The sequence below is a fragment of the Ostrea edulis genome, chromosome 3 (genome assembly GCF_947568905.1).
Source record: "Ostrea edulis chromosome 3, xbOstEdul1.1, whole genome shotgun sequence".
In the NCBI taxonomy this organism is placed as follows: domain Eukaryota; kingdom Metazoa; phylum Mollusca; class Bivalvia; order Ostreida; family Ostreidae; genus Ostrea; species Ostrea edulis.
In genome coordinates this window covers 76,667,971-76,691,382 of record NC_079166.1, presented here as the reverse complement: position 1 = coordinate 76,691,382, position 23,412 = coordinate 76,667,971, and the positions used below count along the sequence as shown (strand labels likewise).

The window sequence follows — 23,412 nt, the reverse complement described above, 5'->3', positions numbered from 1 at the left end:
GAGACTTTTGTGTTTCAACTTTTTTTTGCGGCGGTGGGGGACATGGCTACGTGTAGCAATCTTGTTTTTCTTTATTGTTTTGATGGTAGCATTTTATGACTAGTTGCTGAATAAACTCTCAAAATATGCGCTGAAAGTCAGTACAGTAAAACAGTGATGTTTCTTACAGATGTCAACTACATAGTCATTGTACCATTGACTAAAGGTTAAGCTCAAGGAATTGATTTGCTAAATTGTTTTGTTGGATGGTGTCTTCTTACAACCACTGTGGTGCTTATCTGAGGGTTTTCTTTTGTGATATAAGTATTATATGACTGCATAATGATTTACCTCCAATTCTTACCATTTGTACATCATGGATTGTTCAGCACGATCATCAGTTAGCAATGACTCTTTACATCCATGTTGGATATGTATATTATGTAATTTGAATGACAGGGGTCATGGCTTAGTCAAATTCAGTCACTTAAAAATACAAAGGCATGGTGCATTAAAGTATAAATCCTGCTAAAAGAAGCGTGTATATGCAAACTTACACACACGATGTTCGTCATCCTTGATTACTACTATCTTGCTCCTTCAATATTACCTATTCCAGTTAATAATGAAGTGCGAGTCGACTCTCAGGCCCTTCAGGCCTTTGATTTCAATCTTTATTTCAGTGAATAATTTGTTGTTTCAACCTAGCCCCAAAGGTCACACTATAAGCTGAAAAGGAATTCACATAATATGGGGTGACTCAAAACAAACCTGACTAATATTACCTTGCTGTTCTGGATAAGGCCAATATCACAAAGTCATATACCGTGACATGAAATGAAAGATTTTGTTACAAGAAATCTGTCTACAAAATATGAAAGTTCTGCCTTAAATCGTTTAAGAGATATGGATTAGGTCAGAGTTGTACGAAGTAGGTCAAACTTCAAGGATAAGGTCACGCGAACATATTTAAAACTGATGTGAAGGAGAAACGTATTGTTCCACGAAATATGCCAGGAGTGGTATAAATCAAATGTAGATTCTAAAAAAAAAGATTCTAAGGAAGTTTTCACAAAACTTTTCTCATATCAACAACGCCAAATTATAAAACATTTACGAGCTTACGCGACCATTCCTCGAGGTGAATTAAAGACTAAACGTTTTGACATCATAGAAATTCGCTTCTTCAAGAAAATTTTGAAAATGAAGTATGCATATCTTGTGATCAGTCATTCAACTATTAAACTACACTCTGATTATACGCACAAGTACTCTGAAGTCGATGTTAAAACTATGCCGTAGTTCCTCATTCATAATATTTTCGTAATATGTGGTATTCGGATTTTCAAACAGTATGTTGGAATTTCATTAGCACAAATTGTGCTCTTTTTGAGTTTACTTGTATTTATATTCTTTTGATAATTTTTATCCCTGTTTGTAGCCACATCCTATTCCCTGGGGTCATGATTTGAACATAATTGAATATGCAATATCAGGAAACCTTCTTGTAAATTTCAAATTTTATGGACAAGTAGTTCTTGAGCAAAACCTTTTCAAATATTATTTCTGGTATATTCGCATGCAACACGTTGACCCCCCCCCCTTTTGTGGTCCCACCCCTCTACGGGAGTTATGCTTTCAAGAAACTGGAATATTCATTATGTCAGAAAACTCTCAGGTAGATAAAATATTTTCTGAGCGAGGGGTTCTCGAGAAGAATTTTAAATGACCTTCAAATTTTTTTTTGCTTTGTTTATTATATCCCTTTTAAAGGGGACATGGTCTTTTAATTGAACAAAATTGAATACTTAAGTGCAAAGGTAAAAAAAATCGAGCAATTACATGTATCATTAGACAATTCGGAATTGAGAAGATACCAGAAAATAATTTTCTAGCATTCACAATCAAGCAAAAAATATGAAGAAATTTGGCGTTTTGAATATCCCCATCTAAATGAATGAACGGGTATGGAATGAGACGTGAACTTGCAAGCAAAGTATTGTTGATTGATTGTATATTGTTTAACGTCCCTCTAGAGAACCTTTCACTTATATGAAAACGTTACCATTGCCGGCAAAGGGCTGCAACATTTAGCCCTATGCTCGGCGCTTATAGCCATTGAGGAAAGAAGGAATATTTATCGTGCCACACCCGCTGTAACACGGGCCTCGATTTATGCGGCCTCATCCGAAGGAGTGCCCCATTTAGTCGCCTCTTACGACAAGCAAGGGGTAATGAGGACCTATTCTAACCCGGATATCCAGGGGAAGCAAGCAAAATACCTACTGAATTTTGGATCTGATGATATTCATATGGGTAGAGATATTCATAAGAAATAATCTTTTAAAGAATCGAACACAATCCGATGTTTTGAATTATCTATCCTATACTTGTGTTTCGACATTTTCCTAATAGAGCTACCAGTTGACACAGATAAAGAAGGGAAACAACTCTTGAGTATTTTGGACTTTGGTGGACAGTGTGCCTATTACGCGTGTCACCAGGTCTACCTCAGCAGAAGAGCCTTCTATCTTCTAGTCCTCAACATGTCTAAGGCATTTGATGAGAAAGTTGACCCTTCACTCTGTGAACAGGAAGGGACCATGTTTACTGACTGGAGCTACGGGGGTAAGTGAAATAAATTAGTATTTTCACAGATAGCACATTCAGGGCAATCCAGGTTGTAGTAACCATCAGTGTGTTCAATGTTAATGTGTTTGTTGTAATGTATACGGATTTTCACCAGCTTTCTTTATTATTTTGGTGATATTTACTATATTGCACTTGAAATAGTGTGTTGGCAATAATCATAGTATCCTCGATACATTCAAATGTGCTTCACCTTAACATGTGAATGGCTTTTTTTCGTGCATTGAACATGAATTTCACATCAAAGTGACCTTAACTTAAAATGCGATTCACTTGAACCTCAGGTTGAAAGTATTGGTCTTATTTCACGCGAAACACATATCACACCTATTCAACATCAACATCGATTTAAATAAATTTCACGTTCAAATATGAACAAGAATTCCATGTTAAAAGGTAGTTAAGTTTAGGATTTTGTTTTTAGAAATCCAAGCCAGGAACAGATACACTGAGTATTTCATAATGCATTTGCTCTTGAAAATTTAAAGTAGGATTTAAAACGAGTTTCGAACATTGGGTTTTTGAACTTTTCCTCCATGAAAGAGGACACAATATATATTGATAAACGACACTGTGCATCAACTGCGACGAAACCGGTGGACCTCCTACTACACTTTCTGTTCCAGACAAGCACATTATCCAATACACTCAAAGGACAGCGCTTATCTAATTGTTATACCCCCGCAGACGAAGTTTGTGGTATACTGGAATCACCATGTTCGTCCCCCGTCCGTTTGGTCTTAGGATATTTGTATCACCAATGAGCAGATTTCATTACAACTTTATAAATACCTTATATGAATATTGAACTTCTGCACCTGTTATTTTGATTGAGATATGTATTCCCCCTTCAAAGAAAAGGGGCATATTGCGTTGCATCTGTCGGTTGGTCGGTATGTCGGTCGGTCAGTTGGCCGGTAGACCACATGTTGTCCGCTCAATATCTGGAGAACTATAACATTAATCGTAATTATATATCATATGTTGCCTGGTATATTAAGTGGATATTGTCAGTTTTCAATGTATATTTTATAAACCAATTAACAGATTTGATGCAAAATTTGTGTATATATTATGTATATAATGGAGCTTTGCTGTGACGTTTTCTTGCTCAAGCACGCTAAATAGTAGTTATCCATGTAATATTATTCAGAAATTATATTAAGTACTCCTTCATTATTCTGAGTAACACACTTCTGCAGAATATATAATGTTACATTAATTGCTCTCCAGAATTTTCATGTCAAAAGAATGCGATAATTCTTTAATTAGCACACATTCACTATTTCTCACCATCCACTGTGTCCTTCGTGGGTATTAGTCCCACTAAGACAGTTCTACCTGCTATTGTAGTCCGAATGTGACATATGCCCTACAATTACGTTTAAAGCGCGATAACAGTCTGAGTGGATCCGTATCTCGAAAGTATATACACAGTTGAGACCACATTAAACCTAATGACAGGCTGTATTTGCAAATAAGATCATCAAAATAACCATATAATTTGCGAAATATTTCCTTTAAACGAGACTTGAATTCCTTCAAACACCAACTTATTTGTCAGTAGATTGCCTCAATTCAAAAATTCTCTCATACGCAAAATTGCTAAGTGTAATTAATTAGATATGAATGGAATAATCATTGAATACATAATTATTTAGGTGTAAGTGTTTCAGAATTTGGCATACGGATAATAGTAAGTAATATAAAGCTATTTTATATAAATTTTATTGCTTCTTTATACACCATATACACGAGACCGTTCGCGGTTGCTCAGTGGTAGAAATTGATTGATTTTATATTGTTTAACGTCACTCTCGAGAATATTTCTCTCAAATGGAGACGTCGCCATTGCCGGTGAAGGGCTGCAAAATGTAGGCCTATGTTCGGCGTTTGTACGGTCTTTGAGCAGGAAAGGATCTTAATCGTGTCACACCTACTGTGACATGGGACCTTAGTTTTCGTGGTCTCAATCACAAGGACCACCCCATTCAGTCGCCTTTTACGACAAACAGTAGTACTGATGACCTATTCTAACCCAAATCCCCACGGCATCTTTCGCTACGTAACCGGAAGGTCGTGAGTTCGAGGTCTACTCGCGTCTCGACCGCGTAAAGCCTAAAACGTTACTATAGATAGTAATTGCTCCTTCGCATAACGCTCGACATTTAGAATTGAGAATCACTGGTCTTTTAGATAATACCCTAATATCAAACTCCTTTCTCGCGACAGGCGTTGGCACGTTAAATAATCCTCATTGTTACGGCGCTGGGTGCTAAGGATAGGTCTAAATTTATGGTATTTCACCCACAGCTGGTGACGTCTAAATTTGAGTAAAAAATTATCGATGGGACGTAAAATAAACAGTCAATCAATTATATACATGAGAAAGGAAAGGTAACCCATGCTACAGACAGTCTGAAAGGGAAAGATAAATCTTGCTAAAACCAAATAAGAAAGAAAATCATGTCTGCCTCATAAATGTGGAATATCGTGGTCTGAAAAACTATTCATTGAGTTCGTTGGCCTTATTTCTACAGGGTACTTGTTGTTTTGGTTGAAGTCAGTATATACCTACTGTGACAATGACGCCCCAGTGATCATCGTTGGAACTCATCTAGATCAAACCAAAGGACAGGTATCTTGTTCTTTCTTTTTAGGTAATATAAATCTATAATACGCTAGTTTTAATGTATAAACAAGGAACATACATTTTGTTCTTTATTTTAACTAACGTGAATCTATAATACAGTAGTTTTAATGTACACTTACTGGTATCCATCTTAGTATGTTCTTCTATATCTTTTAATGATGAAATTCTGCAGATTTTAGGAACCAACTGGTCATTATTCATTTCAAATACCAACTTTAATTTTCTATCTATACTGTTAGAAAACACGACTATATCTCAATTGTATAGTTTCAATTAATGATCAATCTCTATGTTTATGCTGTGTTGAGACAAACGTACAGGATTAGTTAATACAAATAAATCAAAAGAATATTATAAGTGCGGGATGATCGAGTGTAAGATAGTTTTATAACAAGGACTATAGCCTCTGTCTGTTTATCTTACGATTCCCTTTCATTGTTATAATTGAAAATATTCCGCAAATGTAATTATTAATACCACAAAAATCGGATTCCAATGTTTTAGCGTTAAAAGAAACAGCATAGTGTTTGATTGATTATTAATGTATTTCCATTGAGAACATCGTATGCTTACTCACAGCTATTTGTTATATACTTTTAACCTCACCTAGATTCTTATTTTAAGGGCTGACCTGAAAACTTAATATTGTCTAATAATCCTAATATGTCTAACAACTATTACCAAGCTGAATATTTTCTAGTTTCAAGATAATTGCATTGTGATATTGATGAGACAATCACGTAAATCTTTTAAAGGACCATTAGCTGTGAAAGTGACGACAGCCATATTTTTCTCAAACTCTCTAAATTGGCTAGGAATATATATTAATGACTAATAAAAACTTTCATTTTGTACAAGAACAAGATAGACTTTAAAAAAAAACTACGTTAGATAACCGCTTTTAGAGTAAAGAAATATGTAAGGAAGAATTATTGTCTTGCAAGACAATAATTATTTAATCACCGAATTTTCATATCCATGTGTCGGTTCGAGGTTAAAAAGTGTCTTGAAGTAATTAAATATTTATGTTATTACTGAAATATATAATGCAGAGCAGTTGTTATTGAATTCAAATTTTAGTGACAACATGACAATTAAAGCCCCTTTAATGGATTTTCAAGAAACGTATAAAGATTGTGTATTATTCAGAATAACATTCTGAACTATTGCGTTCGTTACCGCTTAACAAACGTATTTCATTTAAGTGGATAAATCCGTCGTGTTTCGTACATCATCCCCCATTTCAATCCCTTGTTGCGTAATCAGTAATCAATACTATTTTTTTCTCTTAATTTTGACAGTCAAAACTAGTATCTTTGCTTCAATGTTGCATTGCAAATTCTTTATAAATGTTTGAATATTTAGGAAATACTGTACTTTTGACCAATCGAGGCTCCATACTTCGGGGATGGCCCATAGAACGTGAAACGTTTGGGCTGACAACATTGTTTTAAAAATTCTTACATATTTTGATATTTCCCTCAATATTAACCAGGCATTTACTGAGCTACAATACTCTTTTACTGTAAATGGATTGGGACAATTTTCAGTCAATTGTGACGTAACAATTACTTATATGACTAAATGACTGAGAAGTCGCATCTGTTTAAAAATAACAGTTGGCAGAGCATCCCTTATGTTACCAAATAAATAAAGAATCGTGTGCTTTTAGAATTAGAAGTGTACAGGGTATAGAGGGTGAAAGATGAAGATAACGAGCAGTGATCAATATCATAACTCCTATAAGGCATATAAAGAATATCAAATAGAAACGTTGGGCAAACACGAATCCCTGATATAAAAGAGGTGAGAGCAGGTGCCTAGGAGAAGTCAACAGCCCCTGTCGACCTGTCACACCTATCGTAAGCCCTATCTCTTGATCAGGTAAACGGAACAATCTGTAGTCAAAACCAGAGTGCCAAGAACGGTCTATCAATTGGTATGGAATGCACCAGGCCCAATGACAGATTGCTTTGACAAACTAGATCGTTATAACGACCATAAAATATGTGATATGCTGACTTTTAACAAGACTGTTGAAATCCTTATTACAACAACTTGTTTGGCAGTACCCTGCTATATATTGACTGAGATTCGGAAGATTTACATATCGAGTTCGTTTTAAAATACCGTGGGATTACAACAGAAGGATATTGAGTCTACATCTCCCGATATTCACTTTACTTATCCCGATAGTTAATCTGTAAGTATTGATTGATTGATTGATTGTATCTTGCTTAACGTCTCACTCGAGAATTTTTCACTCATATAGAGACGTCACCAAGACCGGTGAAGGGCTTTAAACTTAGGCCTATGCTCGGCTCTTACGGCCATTGAGAAGTGAGGGTTCTTTAGCGTGCCTTACCTACTTGCTTGTGATATTTTGGCTGGACGCCGTACCGACAGTACATGTGTTTTAACCATTATATGGGTGTATTCAGAATCCTTGTTTCTATACAATAATTATGTGTTAATACTGGTAACTGAATGACACAAGTCGGGCGATAATTGTCCCTTTGTTTGAACATCAGACACACTGCAGTTAAATGATTTGTTCGTTATTTGTTCGTTTGTTGTTGTTTTTTTCAAATAGGAACTTAGAGTTTATTAGCGATTATTAACTTAATTAATATATTCAAAAACATCCCAGTGAAATAGGAATACACTCTACTTTTGTATTACTTTATTGTTTGTGCGACGAGGATCAAGAAATAAATAAAAAAAGATGAACATTTACGGGTGGGGGGGATCCTCTAAATATGTCATTTATAAAGGTAAGTTTTGTTATGCTCATCACCAATCATTCATGACTAAAAGAAATGATGAAGATGTCTTATAAAAAAAACGTTATTCTTGCCTTACGAATTCATTAGAATCCAAGAGCTTCCGTTCCCTGACCCCCACTAGAACTTCGCCCCGCGACCTACTGCCCCCTCCCCCAAGTTGAAATATTGGATCCATTCCTGGTGAGGGTAAACTTATTGCATGAATATTGTATGGTTAGATTTACGATTCAAGAATTCTGGAGGTTTTAATGAGACGCCATAATACAGTACACAAAATCCGCAATAAATTCAATGTAATTCAATAAAGAGAGAAAAAGTGAGAAATGCACCAAACATCCTTTGGTCTATAAATACAGATAATAATAAATAATTGTATATTGGTTAACGTCCCGCTCAAGAATTTTTCACCTATATGGGGACGTCACCATTGCTGTTGATGACTTGCAAAATTTAGGCCTATGCTTGGCCCTTATGACCTTTGAGCAGGGAGGGATGTTTATCGTGCCACACCTGCTGTGACACGTGACCTAGGTTTTTGCGGTCTCATCCGAAGGACCGCCCCATTTAGTCGCCTCTTACGATAAGCAACGGGGTACTGAGGACCTATTCTAACTCGGATCCCCACGGGTTCAGATAATGATAAGTTCTCATTTAAATGTGAGTATTGATTTAAAAGTAGGTATACACAATACATGCGCATGTATCTTATTTAACACGTGGATGCATGGATGGTCTCTATTTAAAAATAAATAAATAAAAGAAATATTTAAAAGGGTCAATCTGTGCTATTGATAATTAAAACATGAAGCAGATTCAGTGGGGGAGGAGATTAGGGTTAAGGGAGCCTAAATGTGACGTCCTTCCACCCTGGGATTTATGAGTTTCAAATATTTATTACTGATATTTACACCAAAGACATTGGAACCCCATGGAAAAAATGAGTTACCTAAATATAATTCGGACCCCACCCTTTGTGAAAATGACATGGAGCCTCCCCTGATATTAATATCATAATCTATTTTCTCAAATATAGGTTCTATGTTGGTTTAAGTTTTTTAAAAAAAAAGTTTGATTTCGTAACCCCAAGTTTTGATTGGTTTTCAATAAAGATACCATGCTTATGCCCTGTACCTTATGTTATTCTGGAAACAGCAAAACTCTTTGGCTTGTTAAACGTTTTGATTAACTAAAAGGGCAATAACAAATTCTTTAAAAAACTGGTTTTTATTTACAAGGGACACATGGACATGATTATATTAGAACATTAGAACCTTGGAACATAAAATTGGTATTACTCAAAAACCAGGTCTAGTAGATAAATGGAATCTTCAGAAATGTTGAACGGATGATGAGATCTACAAATTAGTAACAAGGCCAAGTGTATGAAATACTGAAATTCACCGCGTCGTACACGAGCAATCATTTTAGAATGGATCAATATCATTTTTTTCTCAACCTTTGTTAATATCTAGTATAATTATTACCACTGTATTGAAACTATTTCTAATTTGAACTAATCGTAGGAAGACCCAAACACTGCCAAAAAAAATCAGAGCCTGCAGGTCACCCCTACCGTTTCGTACAGACCGTTCACACCCAACCCTCAACAACACCCCCCCCCCCACCCCCGCCCGAAAATATCCCAGTCTTGCCAGACGAGAAGTTTTTTTAAAATCATCTTACCTCTTGTCATACACGTATACAAAATTGTTTATTTAACATCTGTATTGAGAAGAAGCCTGGAATACACAAATTGCACATGTATTTTAACTACGCTCAGATTGAATGTACAAGAATAGCAAAACAGACGCGACCATTTCACTTTCAGTTTGAATGAATTAGATAGAGCAATGGATCAATAAAATTTAATAATCCGTATTCCATATCGACCCAATCTTTTCATCTGTTTCTTTTATATCCGAATGTAAACAATATCCATTTGTTTTATGCCAACATGTTCATCATCCATTGAGCTAATGCGTAACAATATAATTTACCACGTCATACACGAGCAATCATTTTAAAATGGATAATTATCATTTCTTTCTCAAGCTTCTAGAATATTAGCATTATATTGAAATTATTTCATGTTTAAACTAATCCCAAGAAGAACCAAAATTATGCTAAAAATTGAAATCGTGCAGATCATGTCTATCATTTCATGCAGACCGTTCACAAAGCGTGTATGTCACGCCTACAAAGTGATCAGCAGTTCGTGCGAACCGTTCACCGTTCCGTGCAAACCGTTCAGCGTTTCGTGCAAACCGTCCACCGTTCCGTGCAAGAATCGTTTCGTACCGTTCTGTACAAGTGGTGTAGTAGTACGCTTCAGGGTCTGTATCATTAATATTTGCAACAACACTGCAAATGGACTGCTTGATGATGCAACATTCCAGGGTGAGGCTGGATCGCAATGAGATGGATAGTATTATGACAGATAATACAGTCACCGATCGGTTAACGATATATAGTTAACCAATCCCACGAATATCAAACAAACAATGCAACATTCCATAACTGACTACCACAACCTCTACTATAATGTATGGCTCGTATTCTTTGGTTCAGCAAGAGTGCAATAACGCTAATTTGTAATCAGATATTTTCAACGCAGAGCTTACTAATCCATGAAATCCATGAAACTATTTTACATACTTGACCAGATTTGTGCAATATATTTCCCTGATCTTTAGTAACATTTGAATAATGCGTTATAATAAACATTTGTATTTTCAAGAATTTAATATGATTCTATTTTAAATTCTCATAATTTGGGTTTTAGAATTCTAACACACTCTACAACAGCATACTGGATTTCCTAGAACACAACCAACATCTGAAGTCACACTTAACCAGAGAACGCTGCTTCGTTCTAGGTTTTAAGTCGGATGGGTCATCATTCCAAGACACGCTACCTGACCTAGAGAAGTGTATGGTTTCAATTGCTCAACAAGACAGATGGAAGGAAACCATTCCTACAGACTGGGCGCTGTCTGAAGTCGTACTCCGAGAACTCAGAGGACGGGGGAAAAGAATGATATCAGTTGAAGACTTATCGGGAAGTTGTTTTGGGGAAAACGAAGAGAAATACACACAAATCAGAGATATCCTGAAATTCTACCACGAGATAGGCGTTATACTACACTTTGACGAGAGATCTCTTGACGAAACTGTCATCATTGACATCCAGTGGTTTGTTGATTCCTTTAAGAACATAATAACCGATCCAAACCATGTCAGGGATATTGTCGAAAACAACCGCGATTGGTTAGAGTTTAACGAAAACGGCCATATACAAGACAATTTATTGATGGAACTTTGGGGCACTCTGAACTTTCAAATTGATCGCTATGACAAAGCAAACTTGCTACAATACATGGAACGTCTTGGTCTCCTCTTTATTGGTAAACAGGCACATTATATTCCTTGCATGAACAAGACGACATTTGCTATCCAACAAGAGGAACATTTGCAATCCATTGAAAGTAAAACATCAGTATTGGTCTTTCGATTTCTTTTTCTGCCATATTTCATTTATTTTCGTCTGATTGTTGCTTGTTTGACAAAGACCAGAGGAGAATGGAGATTCCCAAATGACAAACGTCTTCCTTTATATAAAAACTTGGCGTATTTTGTCTATAAAAACCACATTGTAGTTCTTGCTGTGAATAGATATTCCATTCAACTTCAGGTTTATCAGCGCAACAGAGATTCAATCTCAAAAAATGTCACATTGGAAATCCGCGACGATATTGAAAGATTACTCAATGATCTAACCAGTAACTTTCACAAGGAAATCATGTACACTGTAGGATATCAATGCTCAAAGCAGGAAGTGTTCCGTGAACACAATGCTTATTTTGTTGAAGAGAGAGAAATCCACGGGAAAGGCAAGCAAACGTGCCCTATACACGAAATAGAAAACCATCATATCCTGATAGAATCAAACCTCCTATATTATTGGAATAAGGTATTTTATCTTTAGATAGAGAGTATTTAACGTACCACCATGTAGTTTGATTCATATGATGTACATTAGTAATAATGATGATATCGTTTTTCTCAATAGGATGTTCTGGACAAAACAAAACGTGAGTAAATTTAAACATTGTATGAAACAATATATTATATTAGTTTAAAAATGGTAGCATAAACGTCTCAGAAAGATTGTTTCTGAAAAAAAGTCATGTTCGTCGTCATTCAGATATCTTATATTCGTTAAATGTAAGCTGGTGTAAGTAATCACTTATTTTCAAGTAATTAGATGTGCATGCATGCATAAACAGCGGTCATGGGAAGAATCATTGCATGTAGTTTCCTTTATTCAATTGAAGATCGTGATTATGTTCATGACACCTTTCATCCGGTTAAAAACTAGTTTCATTGTCAACGATTATATATGTTGGTCCATTACCGTACATGGAATACCTAAAACTCTGAAAGTGTTATTTCCACTTCACTAAAATTCTAAAATTAGTATTCTCTCATAGCTGAAATTAGTATTCCAACATAGCTAAAATTCTAAAATTATTAATCTCTCATAGCCTAATTTCTTAGATTGTTATTTCCACGAAGCTAAATTTCTAAAATTCTCACCCCACATAGACGAAATTCTGAAATTGTTATTTTAACTTCCACAGAAATTGTTAATACCACGCAGCCTGCTGACACTTCCCTAAGTTCTGTGATTGTTATATCCTGTGATTTCACGTCTGAGTGGTCCCTATGTATAGTCTGATTATACTAACTACCTGTAAATATCAGCTGAGTCTATCAAATATCGCACATGATATTAAATGTATAACTAATATTCCAATCTCACGAAACGCCTTTAGGTACAAGGTTGTTGCATAGGCGCCTGGGTAAAGGATATTGCACTATGACCTATATGTAAACAATGGAGGAAACTCGAACCTCCAATATACATTTATCTATGGTATCTCCTTTTACATTTGTTATGTGTCAGGAAGCTTAAATACACGTTACATTATCACAGAACACTAATTTATCCACGTTTTAAACAAATTGCTTATCCAACCTATTCATAATATATAACAAGGTTTACAACTCAATATACACCTTTCTTATTTACCCATACTAATATGCAAGCATCCCTAGGTAGTTTAGATTCACATTTATTTAAATCATAACATGTGTATCTGAAGTAGGGTTGGGTAACAATGGGGGATACAAGTTTTACATGAGAATATAGACGAACAAATCTTTACAATCTTTCCAAGAACAGTTTTGTCATGATTAGTCGTATTGATATGCAAGCATTTTAAGGCAGTGTAAATTTTATGTTTAATTCGTGAAACCTAGGAAGTAGAGTTGATCCACAATAGGAAATCAAAGACTTATATGGAAATATACAAGGAATTAAAACAAATTATTTTTGGGATTATTAGGACTGTACTAAATCATATCAACATGCAAATGTTCCTAAGTTGTTTGATTAAATTGTAATGCCTCCGTTATCAAAGGCAGTGCTGTGTATTGTTTTTGTCCTGTATATCTGAAACTGGAAGCTTGCTGAATACTTTTGAATTGAGAGTGGTGTGGCTCGTATATTTCATATTTATATTCCTTGCGACAGGCCTTTTTTGCTATCAAAGACCTTGATCTTGGAGTTTAATCCACGTTGTAAAGCTATAACCGAAACTTTAACCTTGCACATAACCTTTGATTGATGAGTGATGCATCTTTTTTAATTAATGTATGCATTCCCTGTGACAAAACCTTTTTGTTCCAAAATTTTGAACCTTTCAGCCTTTACCTTGAATTTTCAAATACTTTTAGGAAGAAACCGCGAAAAATGTATTTGTGTAAATCAAGTAGCTCATAAGCTGTCAGCTCACTAAGTTTCTCCAACAATGGTTTAGAAGAGTAATCTGGACTTGCATCCATAATTATCCCTGCAGCTCTTTTTTTTTTTTTTTTTTTTTTTTTTTTGTAAATTAGACAGTTTGGAGGTATTATCTCAAATAGTCAAGCTGTAATTAATAGATGGAAGAATATACGCATTGTAATAGAGCCTTCTGGTATGTAGGGGTAAAATTCGTTCTTTTATCTTGTGTGGTGTAAATAGCGTTATCCTATGACCCTATCGGGCTAGGCTAGATTACAACATAAAGTCAATATTTTTCATGGGAATAAAGATGACAAACAATCTTTTAAAAATCACAGTAACTGAACAATCAAGCTAAATTAATTAATGTGAGCGATGTGGCCCATGTACCTTTTGTTTTAATTATTTTTCTTGCGCTATTTATCTACATTTTTTTCAGAGGAAGCTGGGAAGTGGGGGGTTGAGAAGGATAACTCAGTCAAGTTAAAGTTACCTTCAAATGAAATATTGAATTTGAACAAAAACATCACATAACAAGAGGTACTGTGAGCAATGCTCACTAAGAATACCCCCCGCTTACCCCAATCTCCCAAAGGGTGTTGGTAATAGGTATAAACTACCTCTTTTCTGAGTGTAAAAAACAAATGGCATGACAAACCGAACCATATTGCTACTTCGATGTCCAGTGCGAGTGACCTTTGACCTTTTGACCCCAAAATCGATAGGGAACATCTTCATCCCATGGGTAGTCCATATGTATGATATGGTGACTGTAGGTAGAAAGGATAACGCTTTAGAGCCCGGAAACCATATTGCTACTTCGATGTCCAGTGTGCTTGACCTTTGACCCAAAAATCGATAGGGAACATCTTCATCCCATGGGTAGTCCATATATATGATATGGTGACTGTAGGTGGAAAGGATAACGCTTTAGAGCCTGGAAACCATATTGCTACTTCGGTATCCAGTGCGCGTGACCTTTGACCTTTTGACCCCAAAATCGATAGGGAACATCTTCATCCCATGGGTAGTCCATATATATGATATGGTGACGCTAAGTGGAAAGGATAATGCTTTAGAGCCCGGAAAGCATATTGCTACTTCGATGTCCAGTGCGCTTGACCTTTGACCTTTTGACCCCAAAATCGATAGGGAACATCTTCACCCCATGGGTAATCCATATATATGATATGGTGACGGTAGGTGGAAAGGATAATGCTTTAGAGCCCGGAAACCATTGCGTCTACAGACGGACGGACGGACAGACAGACAGACGGACAACCCGATTCCAGTATTACCCCCCCCCCCCCACACACACACACACACAACTTGTTGCAGGGGGTATAATTAATATCTTACATTTGTACATAATTTGTCAACATCAGCATTTATCATTGAATCTTGAAAGGTATTTCAAGATTCAGAGTTTCCAAACAAAATTATGTTCATTTTTGGGTGTAATCATGTATACTCTAGAGACTGTACTTAAAAAGTATGCGAACATTGTGTTGATATATTTATTTTTTTTTGATACTCTATAGTCACATAATTATCAATATTGCGACATTTTGCTATTTACTGGCGTCCTTTGTTGTCCGTCGTCCGTTAACAATTGATCATTTCTGACTTTATTTCATAACTACCATTCCTTTTTCCAATTTGGTGCCGGTATAATAATCTCTCTGATCGATAAGGGGGACATAAATTGTATGTTTCAGGATTCCTGCACCGACTGGATCTTAGGTGAGAGGCAAAATCTGACTGTATATAATTGACATTGTATTGCAGTTAGAGTTTGGGTAGTTCTTAACCCAGAGATGTATTTGATTGTCATATCTTTAATAATTACAGGTTTATCCCTTGGCGAAACAAACGTCACAGTTTTATCTGAGCATGATTTAACCGAAAGATACATTTGATAGTCAGATCTTAAATAATTGCAGGTGTGTCCATTGTTTTGTCTGAGCGGGATCTGTCGAAGTTCAACAAGGTGATTGGAAATGATATGGAATTGATTGCCACCTGCTTGGGATTATCACAAGTGGAGATAGATAGATTGAAGAGGAAAAATCCCACGTCCATGAGTACTGTGGTACACAACATCCTTCTCACATGGAAACGCAAACGTGGTCCTGCAGCAACATTAGAGAACTTAGAAAAATCCCTACAGGACGCAGAAAGACAAACTGGTGCAGGTGTGGATTGGGATGGGTTTAGTCGAGCAAAGGAAGAGATTTCAAAGGAAGGAAAATGAATTGAGTCTAAAGACACTAGCCTGTGAAGGCGGAACTACGTATGTAAATATGTTTTAGGCTCACCTATTCAATAATCAATTTAAGGGAACGACTCCGTTTTATCAATGTTGTACATATAGTTAGACATATATCATTTAATTCATTGTTGCAATAGATTATTGTGTGTGAAAAAGAACAGTCAGTTAATATGATTGGTTATGTATGATTGACGTCTTCTCCAGCGATCACATCTTTCATCTCGAGGGTTGTAGCTGAATTCGGATTAATTATACGAAAGCTTTTAAAAAAAGAGAAGTGAATTATAATATGAAAATATCTTAATTTCAGTGCACTTTGCAAAACTTGCATATAATAGTGTAGATCGGTTGACGTTCAAAACTCTCTCAAAATGTTTTATTTGCAAAGCAAAATCACAAAATAGCAGGAAATTGTTCTTAACGGGTTTTTTTCTTTTAGGGGGTGGGTGGGTCAGAAATAACAAACAGGTATCCGTTATAAGTAACACTGTTAGATACAAAATGTATATTGATTTTGCTGCTGTAACTTATAGTGCGTAGTTATCTGATGATCTAGATAATATTATTATTATTTTTGGGGGTGGTGGTGGTTTTCAGTTAATTACACACAAAGAGTATTTAAAAGAAATAACAGGGAGCCACCACACTATCATCACCATTTCAAATTTGTATTAAATGAATATTTGCACTGAAAGCTTCCTGACATAGTACAGATTTACGTTTGCTCAAATCATGATCACTGGGGGTAGGGTGGGACCACAACAGGAAATCAAAGTTTTACATTCAATTACAGATGGACATTCTTTGAAAATCTTCTTCTTAAAGACCACTGGGCCAGAAAAGTTCAAATTTACATGAAAGCTTCCTCACAGAGTACAACAGAGTTTGTGCAATCCATTGTTCCTGGGGGTAGGGTGTGGCCCCCATGGGGGACCAAAATGTTAAATGCTCGTAATCGGGAAAAATCTTTAAAATATCTCTTGAACTTTACATATCGATTTTCTACGAAAAGACATTTCATGTGATGCAATGGTGTGTGATGTGACATTAACCAGGAAGTTTGACCTATTTTTAATATAAATCCGGCCTACATGTGTCCTAATTATCTAAGGTAGATCTTTCATATCTTGCATACAGTGGATCCTCGTTAATCCGGACACTTTGGTTCCCAGCAAAATCGTCCGAATAAATGAAGCGTCCGGATAATTAAATTGCATATTTTCGATCTTTACATAAGTAACTAATATATGCGTACTTTATTAAAGAGACACTACAGCTCATTTTCCACATTTTAATAAAGTGTTTTTTTAAAACATGTATTGATAAAATGATAAAATTCATATCGATACTGACAATTTTGAACAATTGGGATGCATCAATTTACTCTCAACTGCGCTTTGAAGATCGTTCGGAATTCAAAGGTTTCTTCATTCTGACTGCTTATTTACATCACGTGGTTTTGAATGACAGCAAATGTGTTGTGTAGGAAATTATTTAAATTCCCCTTCAAGGGGGTCCACACTCACCTTTCAAGTATAAGAGTATGCCCTGCTCCTTAAAATAAGTAATTATGTAAATCATTTTTTCAGCAGAAACCCTTCCATTTGCCCATTGACCGATGTTTTTACAACTAACACGTGTCGTGTTCAGATAAAAATAGCACTTACTTTCAAAAGTAGTGTCTTCGCAGCTAGTCTCAATGGCAGATTTAGGGTGGGGGGGGGGGGGGGCAGGATCCCCCCTCCCTTTTTACGCCACAGATTGTGAATGAAAATCCACATTTTGCACCAGAATGGCCGATTACTGTGGCTAATCTTTGACTTTCACACCCCCTTCGGAAATCCTAGATCCGCCACTGAGCTACATGGGTTTCTCCGAGCTCTTTGTTTTCCAACGGTCAAACTGATACCAAGGTAAATTTTATTTCACGTATGAGTTTTATCTCATTCTATTTTTACCTCTTTTCTCATAGAATCTGTCAAAATTCTAAATCTATCAACTACACTTTCTCTCACTGGACGACATGCTGCACTGTTTACTGTCTATGCGCATGCGTCTGAAGACTGAAAGGAGGAGACTCGATATTTTTGTATAGGCCATCAAAAAGTATTAATTTTTACGTTAAAACGATAATTTTTAAATTTAGATAAGTGTTATTTTCGCAAAGTTCATACTTTCAACAATGTAACAAAAATAGAAAAAGCGCTAGGAAAATTGTGATTTCATGATTTTTGCGCAAAATGAGCTGTAGTGTATCTTTAATGCATAGTGAATTAAACACATTCTATCATTGGATTTGACCATTTTCATTAGTAAATCAATTATGATGATGTTAACATTTACATGTATTTCAAAGCACTAAAATTTAATGTACGTGTTCAGTGTATTTGCCTGTGCTTGAATTGTACATATATATGAGCCCTACAAATAAATATACAAAACTGTGTACCGTATGCACTAAAACAAATAATGAAACACTATATATACATAACTATAAGTCAATAAATCATTAGTAACTAACATTATAATTTACACTTCAAACATTTCATCACACTTTTACTTCTTAAAGAGGCCGTTTTTCATCTGTCACGATTCACGGGTTTGGCGGTCTGTTAAAATAATCTTCATCGTCCAAAGTTGATATAAGAATTTCGTGATTATCATGTCAGTTGACAACATTCTTTAACCAAAATTCAATCTGCCATAATTTATATTTCTTTTTCTATAATTATCCAAGACAATATCGGGAGAATAAGATCATTTAAGCTCGTAATATCAAGACCTACTACTGCTTTGATCTAGCCACGCGCACCTATTATTTTCATGATGCGATAATAACGGAACAAAACTCGGGTGAAACTAACATTACGGGTACATACAAAATTTTATTTTCATTTTCACTTCTACCCAGAGTTTAAGAATTCGAAAGCAATAAAGCTTTACAACATCGTGACAAGAATCAATCGTACACAGGTGCATTGTACATTCTACATGCGTGCCATTCTAAACGTTAAAAACTTACTACATATACATGTGCATGAACATACATGTATATTTCACGCCAATCAACAGTATAAAATCCAGAATCTAGAGGTATAATCTACACTCTTTAGATTTGCATACGCCGATAATCAATTTACGAATCAATACAACTAATATGTGTAGCAGTTTAAAAATTATCATCACGGCATGATGTTTAATTTATTAATACTATTAGGCTATTGATCAAGACTATAAAATAATATGCAACAGATATATTTACAAAATTCAACACTAATCTTATGTGCGAAAATTGGAATACAATGTCTCGATCGGCACGTGCTATCTAACTGACATATCATCACACACCACCTAATTATAGGGAGTTGTTGACAGGGAACAGGTAATCGCTTCAATTAGACAGTTTGGCTTGTTTTCTTTATAATTTACGCCGTGCTAAAATTGTCCGACACAGACCTTCCCTAAACAAAATTACCGTCCGGATTAACGGTACAATTTTCAATGCATTATAACGTTTTGTAGTAAAAAGTGACCGTCCGGATCCGGAACACGAATTTCCGGATTAATAATGCAAAATAATGTATAAAAATTCCGTTCCCTAGAAAATTCGTCCGGAAGGTGAAGCGTCCGGATTAATGGCGTCCGGATTACCGAGGCTCCACTGTACATGTTTCTTATGGCAAAGCCGTTCATTTCATATTATGATCTTTGAACTTGTCACCTTGAGCTAAGAGTTTGACCTACTTTTAAGGGAAAAAAAGCGTATTAAATATATACGGAACTATTTTAGGTGGGGTTTTCCTAATTTATATACATATTCTTCATGATAAGACTTTGTTCACGTTGTTGTATGATATTCAACTATTCCTGACTACATACGAGTTATATCACTGCACATAATGCTGATAAAAGCCCGGATAGGTGTCATCTTTTTAATGCATGAGTTTAGATATTAATGTGACCTTAAATATCAATGTAACATTTTGGATATGCATATACTACTTTATGTGTTCTTAGATATCAATAATGATTTTAGATATTTGTGTGTTATCTTATTTATCAATGAATAACCTCAGTTATCAGTTTAGGATGTATCAGCTTAGATATTAATGTATGATTTTAAATATCAATGTATGAGGTTATATATCAATTTATGAATTTAAATACCAATGTATGATGTCGGATACCAATGTATAACCTTAGATATCAATGTATGACATTATGAATCTATGTACGACCTTAGATGTCACTGTGCGATCTCAGATGTCAATATGGGATCTTAGATGTTAATACGTGATCTTTGAAGCCAAGCATGATCTTAAGAATCAATATGCAGTCTTAGCTATAATGTATGGATTGAGATATCGACATACGACCTTAGATATCAATGTATGTTAGAAATCAATGAATATTAAATGTCTATGTATGATCTTAGATTTCAATATGCAACATTGAATATGAATGTATGAACTACGATATTCACATATGATATCTAAAATCAATATATGATGTTAGATATCAATATATAATCTTCGATATCAAAGTATGAAATTATATATCAATGTGTTTGATTTGTACATATTGCATCTAGGGTAAACTAGTCAGACTTCAACCATTTTTTTTTCAGTAGAATTTGCGAGCCCAAGTATTTATTTGGTCTATGACCACTTTGTCTCAAATTACGAATTTCAGATCTTGTACTTTGTATTGCAGTCTTTAACGAAAAAGAAAATATTTAAAACAACACAAATTTATCTACGAAATACACTAGATACAAGTCAATTTCGACTGCGTCAGAGTAAATTTAATCACGACAGCATTCAATTTCCACAAGTACCAGTATCAAGGAAAAGATCAATACCTTATAAAAAGGTCATTGTAACCCTCATTAGTCGGATTAGTATTACAGTATATTTAGAAAATTAATTGTTTAATTGTGTGATAGATTGAGATCATGAAGCCCTAATGTTACAGTACAAACAATAAGGGGCGTTACGGATCAGGGAATAGTTCTGGATTTGAAATTCATTAAAGAAGTTGCTTTTAAAAGACATTGGAATTTAATTGTAGGATTCAATACACAACATGGTATGAATTTAATGAGGCATCCATGACTATGAATGGTAGAGTTGATTGTGTTTACCTTTTGGAATCCAAGTCGTTGAATTTACCACTTTAAAAGAAAAGAAGTAAAGTAATTTCAACCAAGTTCAATGATGATTAAAAAATTCTTTGAAAACACATACACACATGTATACATACACACATGCGCGCGCACACAAACACACACACATAGAAAAAAACCCAGTAATGCAATTAAATTCTTGCAGTAATTGTAAAAATATATTCGACAAAATGTAATTTACACCTTTGATGTTAAAAAAACCCACTTAAATGTTTTGAGTTATGATTTGTTAGGCGAATTTACATTTTGATATCCAAAACACACGTTTTTATGTGAAAGTGACTATTTGATCAATTGAATGCTTGTAAAAAATAATATTAGTCAGAACGATATCAGATATACATTCGCGGATTTAATGTCTTTGTCATCTCTTATATACATCATATTAGACTTTTTTCTGAAGTGGTCAAAATTAACCTACTGGTTGCACACTAACTAGTTTACCCTAACAGCATCACTGTAGATCTTGTTATTAGCATAGGTTACATAAATTCATCGATTTATTTACACAATGTATTGTTGTTAATTTTGGAGATATCGCAAAAGTAGAAGTGTAGGGATATTTACCGCTCAATATACAGGGCTAGACATTATCTTATTGAATGGTCACTTGGGTTGCATTGGCAAACTAGATCGTTATAACAACCATAGAATTTGCGAAATGCTGATTTTATACGAGACTGTTTGAACCCCTGCACCATCAACTTGCTTGTGAGTAGCCTGCTTCTATTTTAAAACTGATCATACACAGAACAAGCTCTTGTCTATCAAATCAGTTGAGAGATGTAAACACCACATGTAGGTGATAATGGAATATTGCTACATAAATATTAGAAGTTGACGATAGAGAAGTTCAAATCATCCCGTTTTTCATAAATGTTGGATTGTTTGTGTGATGGTATTTTTTTTCCAAATCCTTACCTTCATGGACAGAATGGAGATGTCCGGTTAAGTGAAATGCTTGTAAAGAAGTTAGTTTCACCAGTGTTTATTTGAAATATGTGCCCGATATTCTTTTATTAAGTGAACCCTTAGTTTCTCCCACATACATTAAGTTACATACGTAACACTCAATAGTGTAGACAACGTACATAATCTACGCCCGGTGAGATTACTACTAAATGAAGTTCTAGTAATTAGTATTTCACAAGTTTGACATTTTTTATTAAACATTTTGAGATCAAACACATGGGATCTGAAAAAGGAATCATCAAAAAGGGAGCATAACAGTCTTTATGCTCTCTATTTTTATAAGAATATAACATACGAATTTGTTTCCACTTTTTGGCACACTGTTTTTGCCTATAATAGCTCTAAAACGTCATTGTTATTTCGGATTTCAAACATTTCGATTGAACATCACTGAAGAGACATAATTTGTCGAAATGCGCATCTGGTGCAGCAACATTGGTACCGTATAAGTTTTACATACTATTCGAAGAAACCGGTTTTCTAATGTCCCGCAACTTTGTTATTTTTCTTGGCAATTAACAATAGAATACATATTGTTGGTTGAAAATTGTCATTTATTAATCCCCGAGTATCAAAACTACAACTCAGACAACTTAAACAAGAATGCCATTGGGATCTCCCTAATTCTTATAAATCTTGATTAAATACAAACATAATAAAATAGAAGAATAGGTGACACCTTAAAATGTTTGCCATAAAGTCCAATGGCAATTGGATTTCCGCCACCTTCTTTAATTTGGGTACAATATTTTTGTTTATGTACCAAACGCTGCCAATATGACGATTGTATATATGACAAATCTTTGCTATCTCGAAGGATCCTCGGGGGAAAACTGTTCACCACCAGAGATACGAGCTCGATGGTTAAATGAAAGGTGGAGATAACGATCAGTGATGAATCTCATAAATCTCATAAGCAATACAGAATAGATAACTGGGCAAACACGGATTATACTATCATTATATGCATCATATCATCATATATATGCATTATAAAATTTAGTATAATTTATCTATATTCATAATTCATATTCATAAAATCTAAACAATCGATAAAGGTGATGTTTT

The 23,412-nt window shown here is 35.0% G+C and overlaps 1 protein-coding gene across 1 annotated transcript in view; it reads left to right on the top strand.

Moving 5' to 3' along the window:
- Positions 1-21,879, top strand: part of LOC130052885 (uncharacterized) — an 87,972-nt gene extending 66,093 nt beyond the window's left edge. Inside the window, exons 6-10 of the mRNA XM_056159048.1 lie at positions 2,395-2,607; positions 5,169-5,266; positions 10,850-12,037; positions 12,137-12,158; positions 15,859-21,879. Coding sequence (XP_056015023.1) covers positions 2,395-2,607; positions 5,169-5,266; positions 10,850-12,037; positions 12,137-12,158; positions 15,859-16,169 — 1,832 coding nt within the window. The 3' untranslated portion in view covers positions 16,170-21,879. The remainder of the gene's footprint in view (positions 1-2,394; positions 2,608-5,168; positions 5,267-10,849; positions 12,038-12,136; positions 12,159-15,858) is intronic.
- The last annotated feature ends 1,533 nt before the right edge of the window (positions 21,880-23,412 follow it).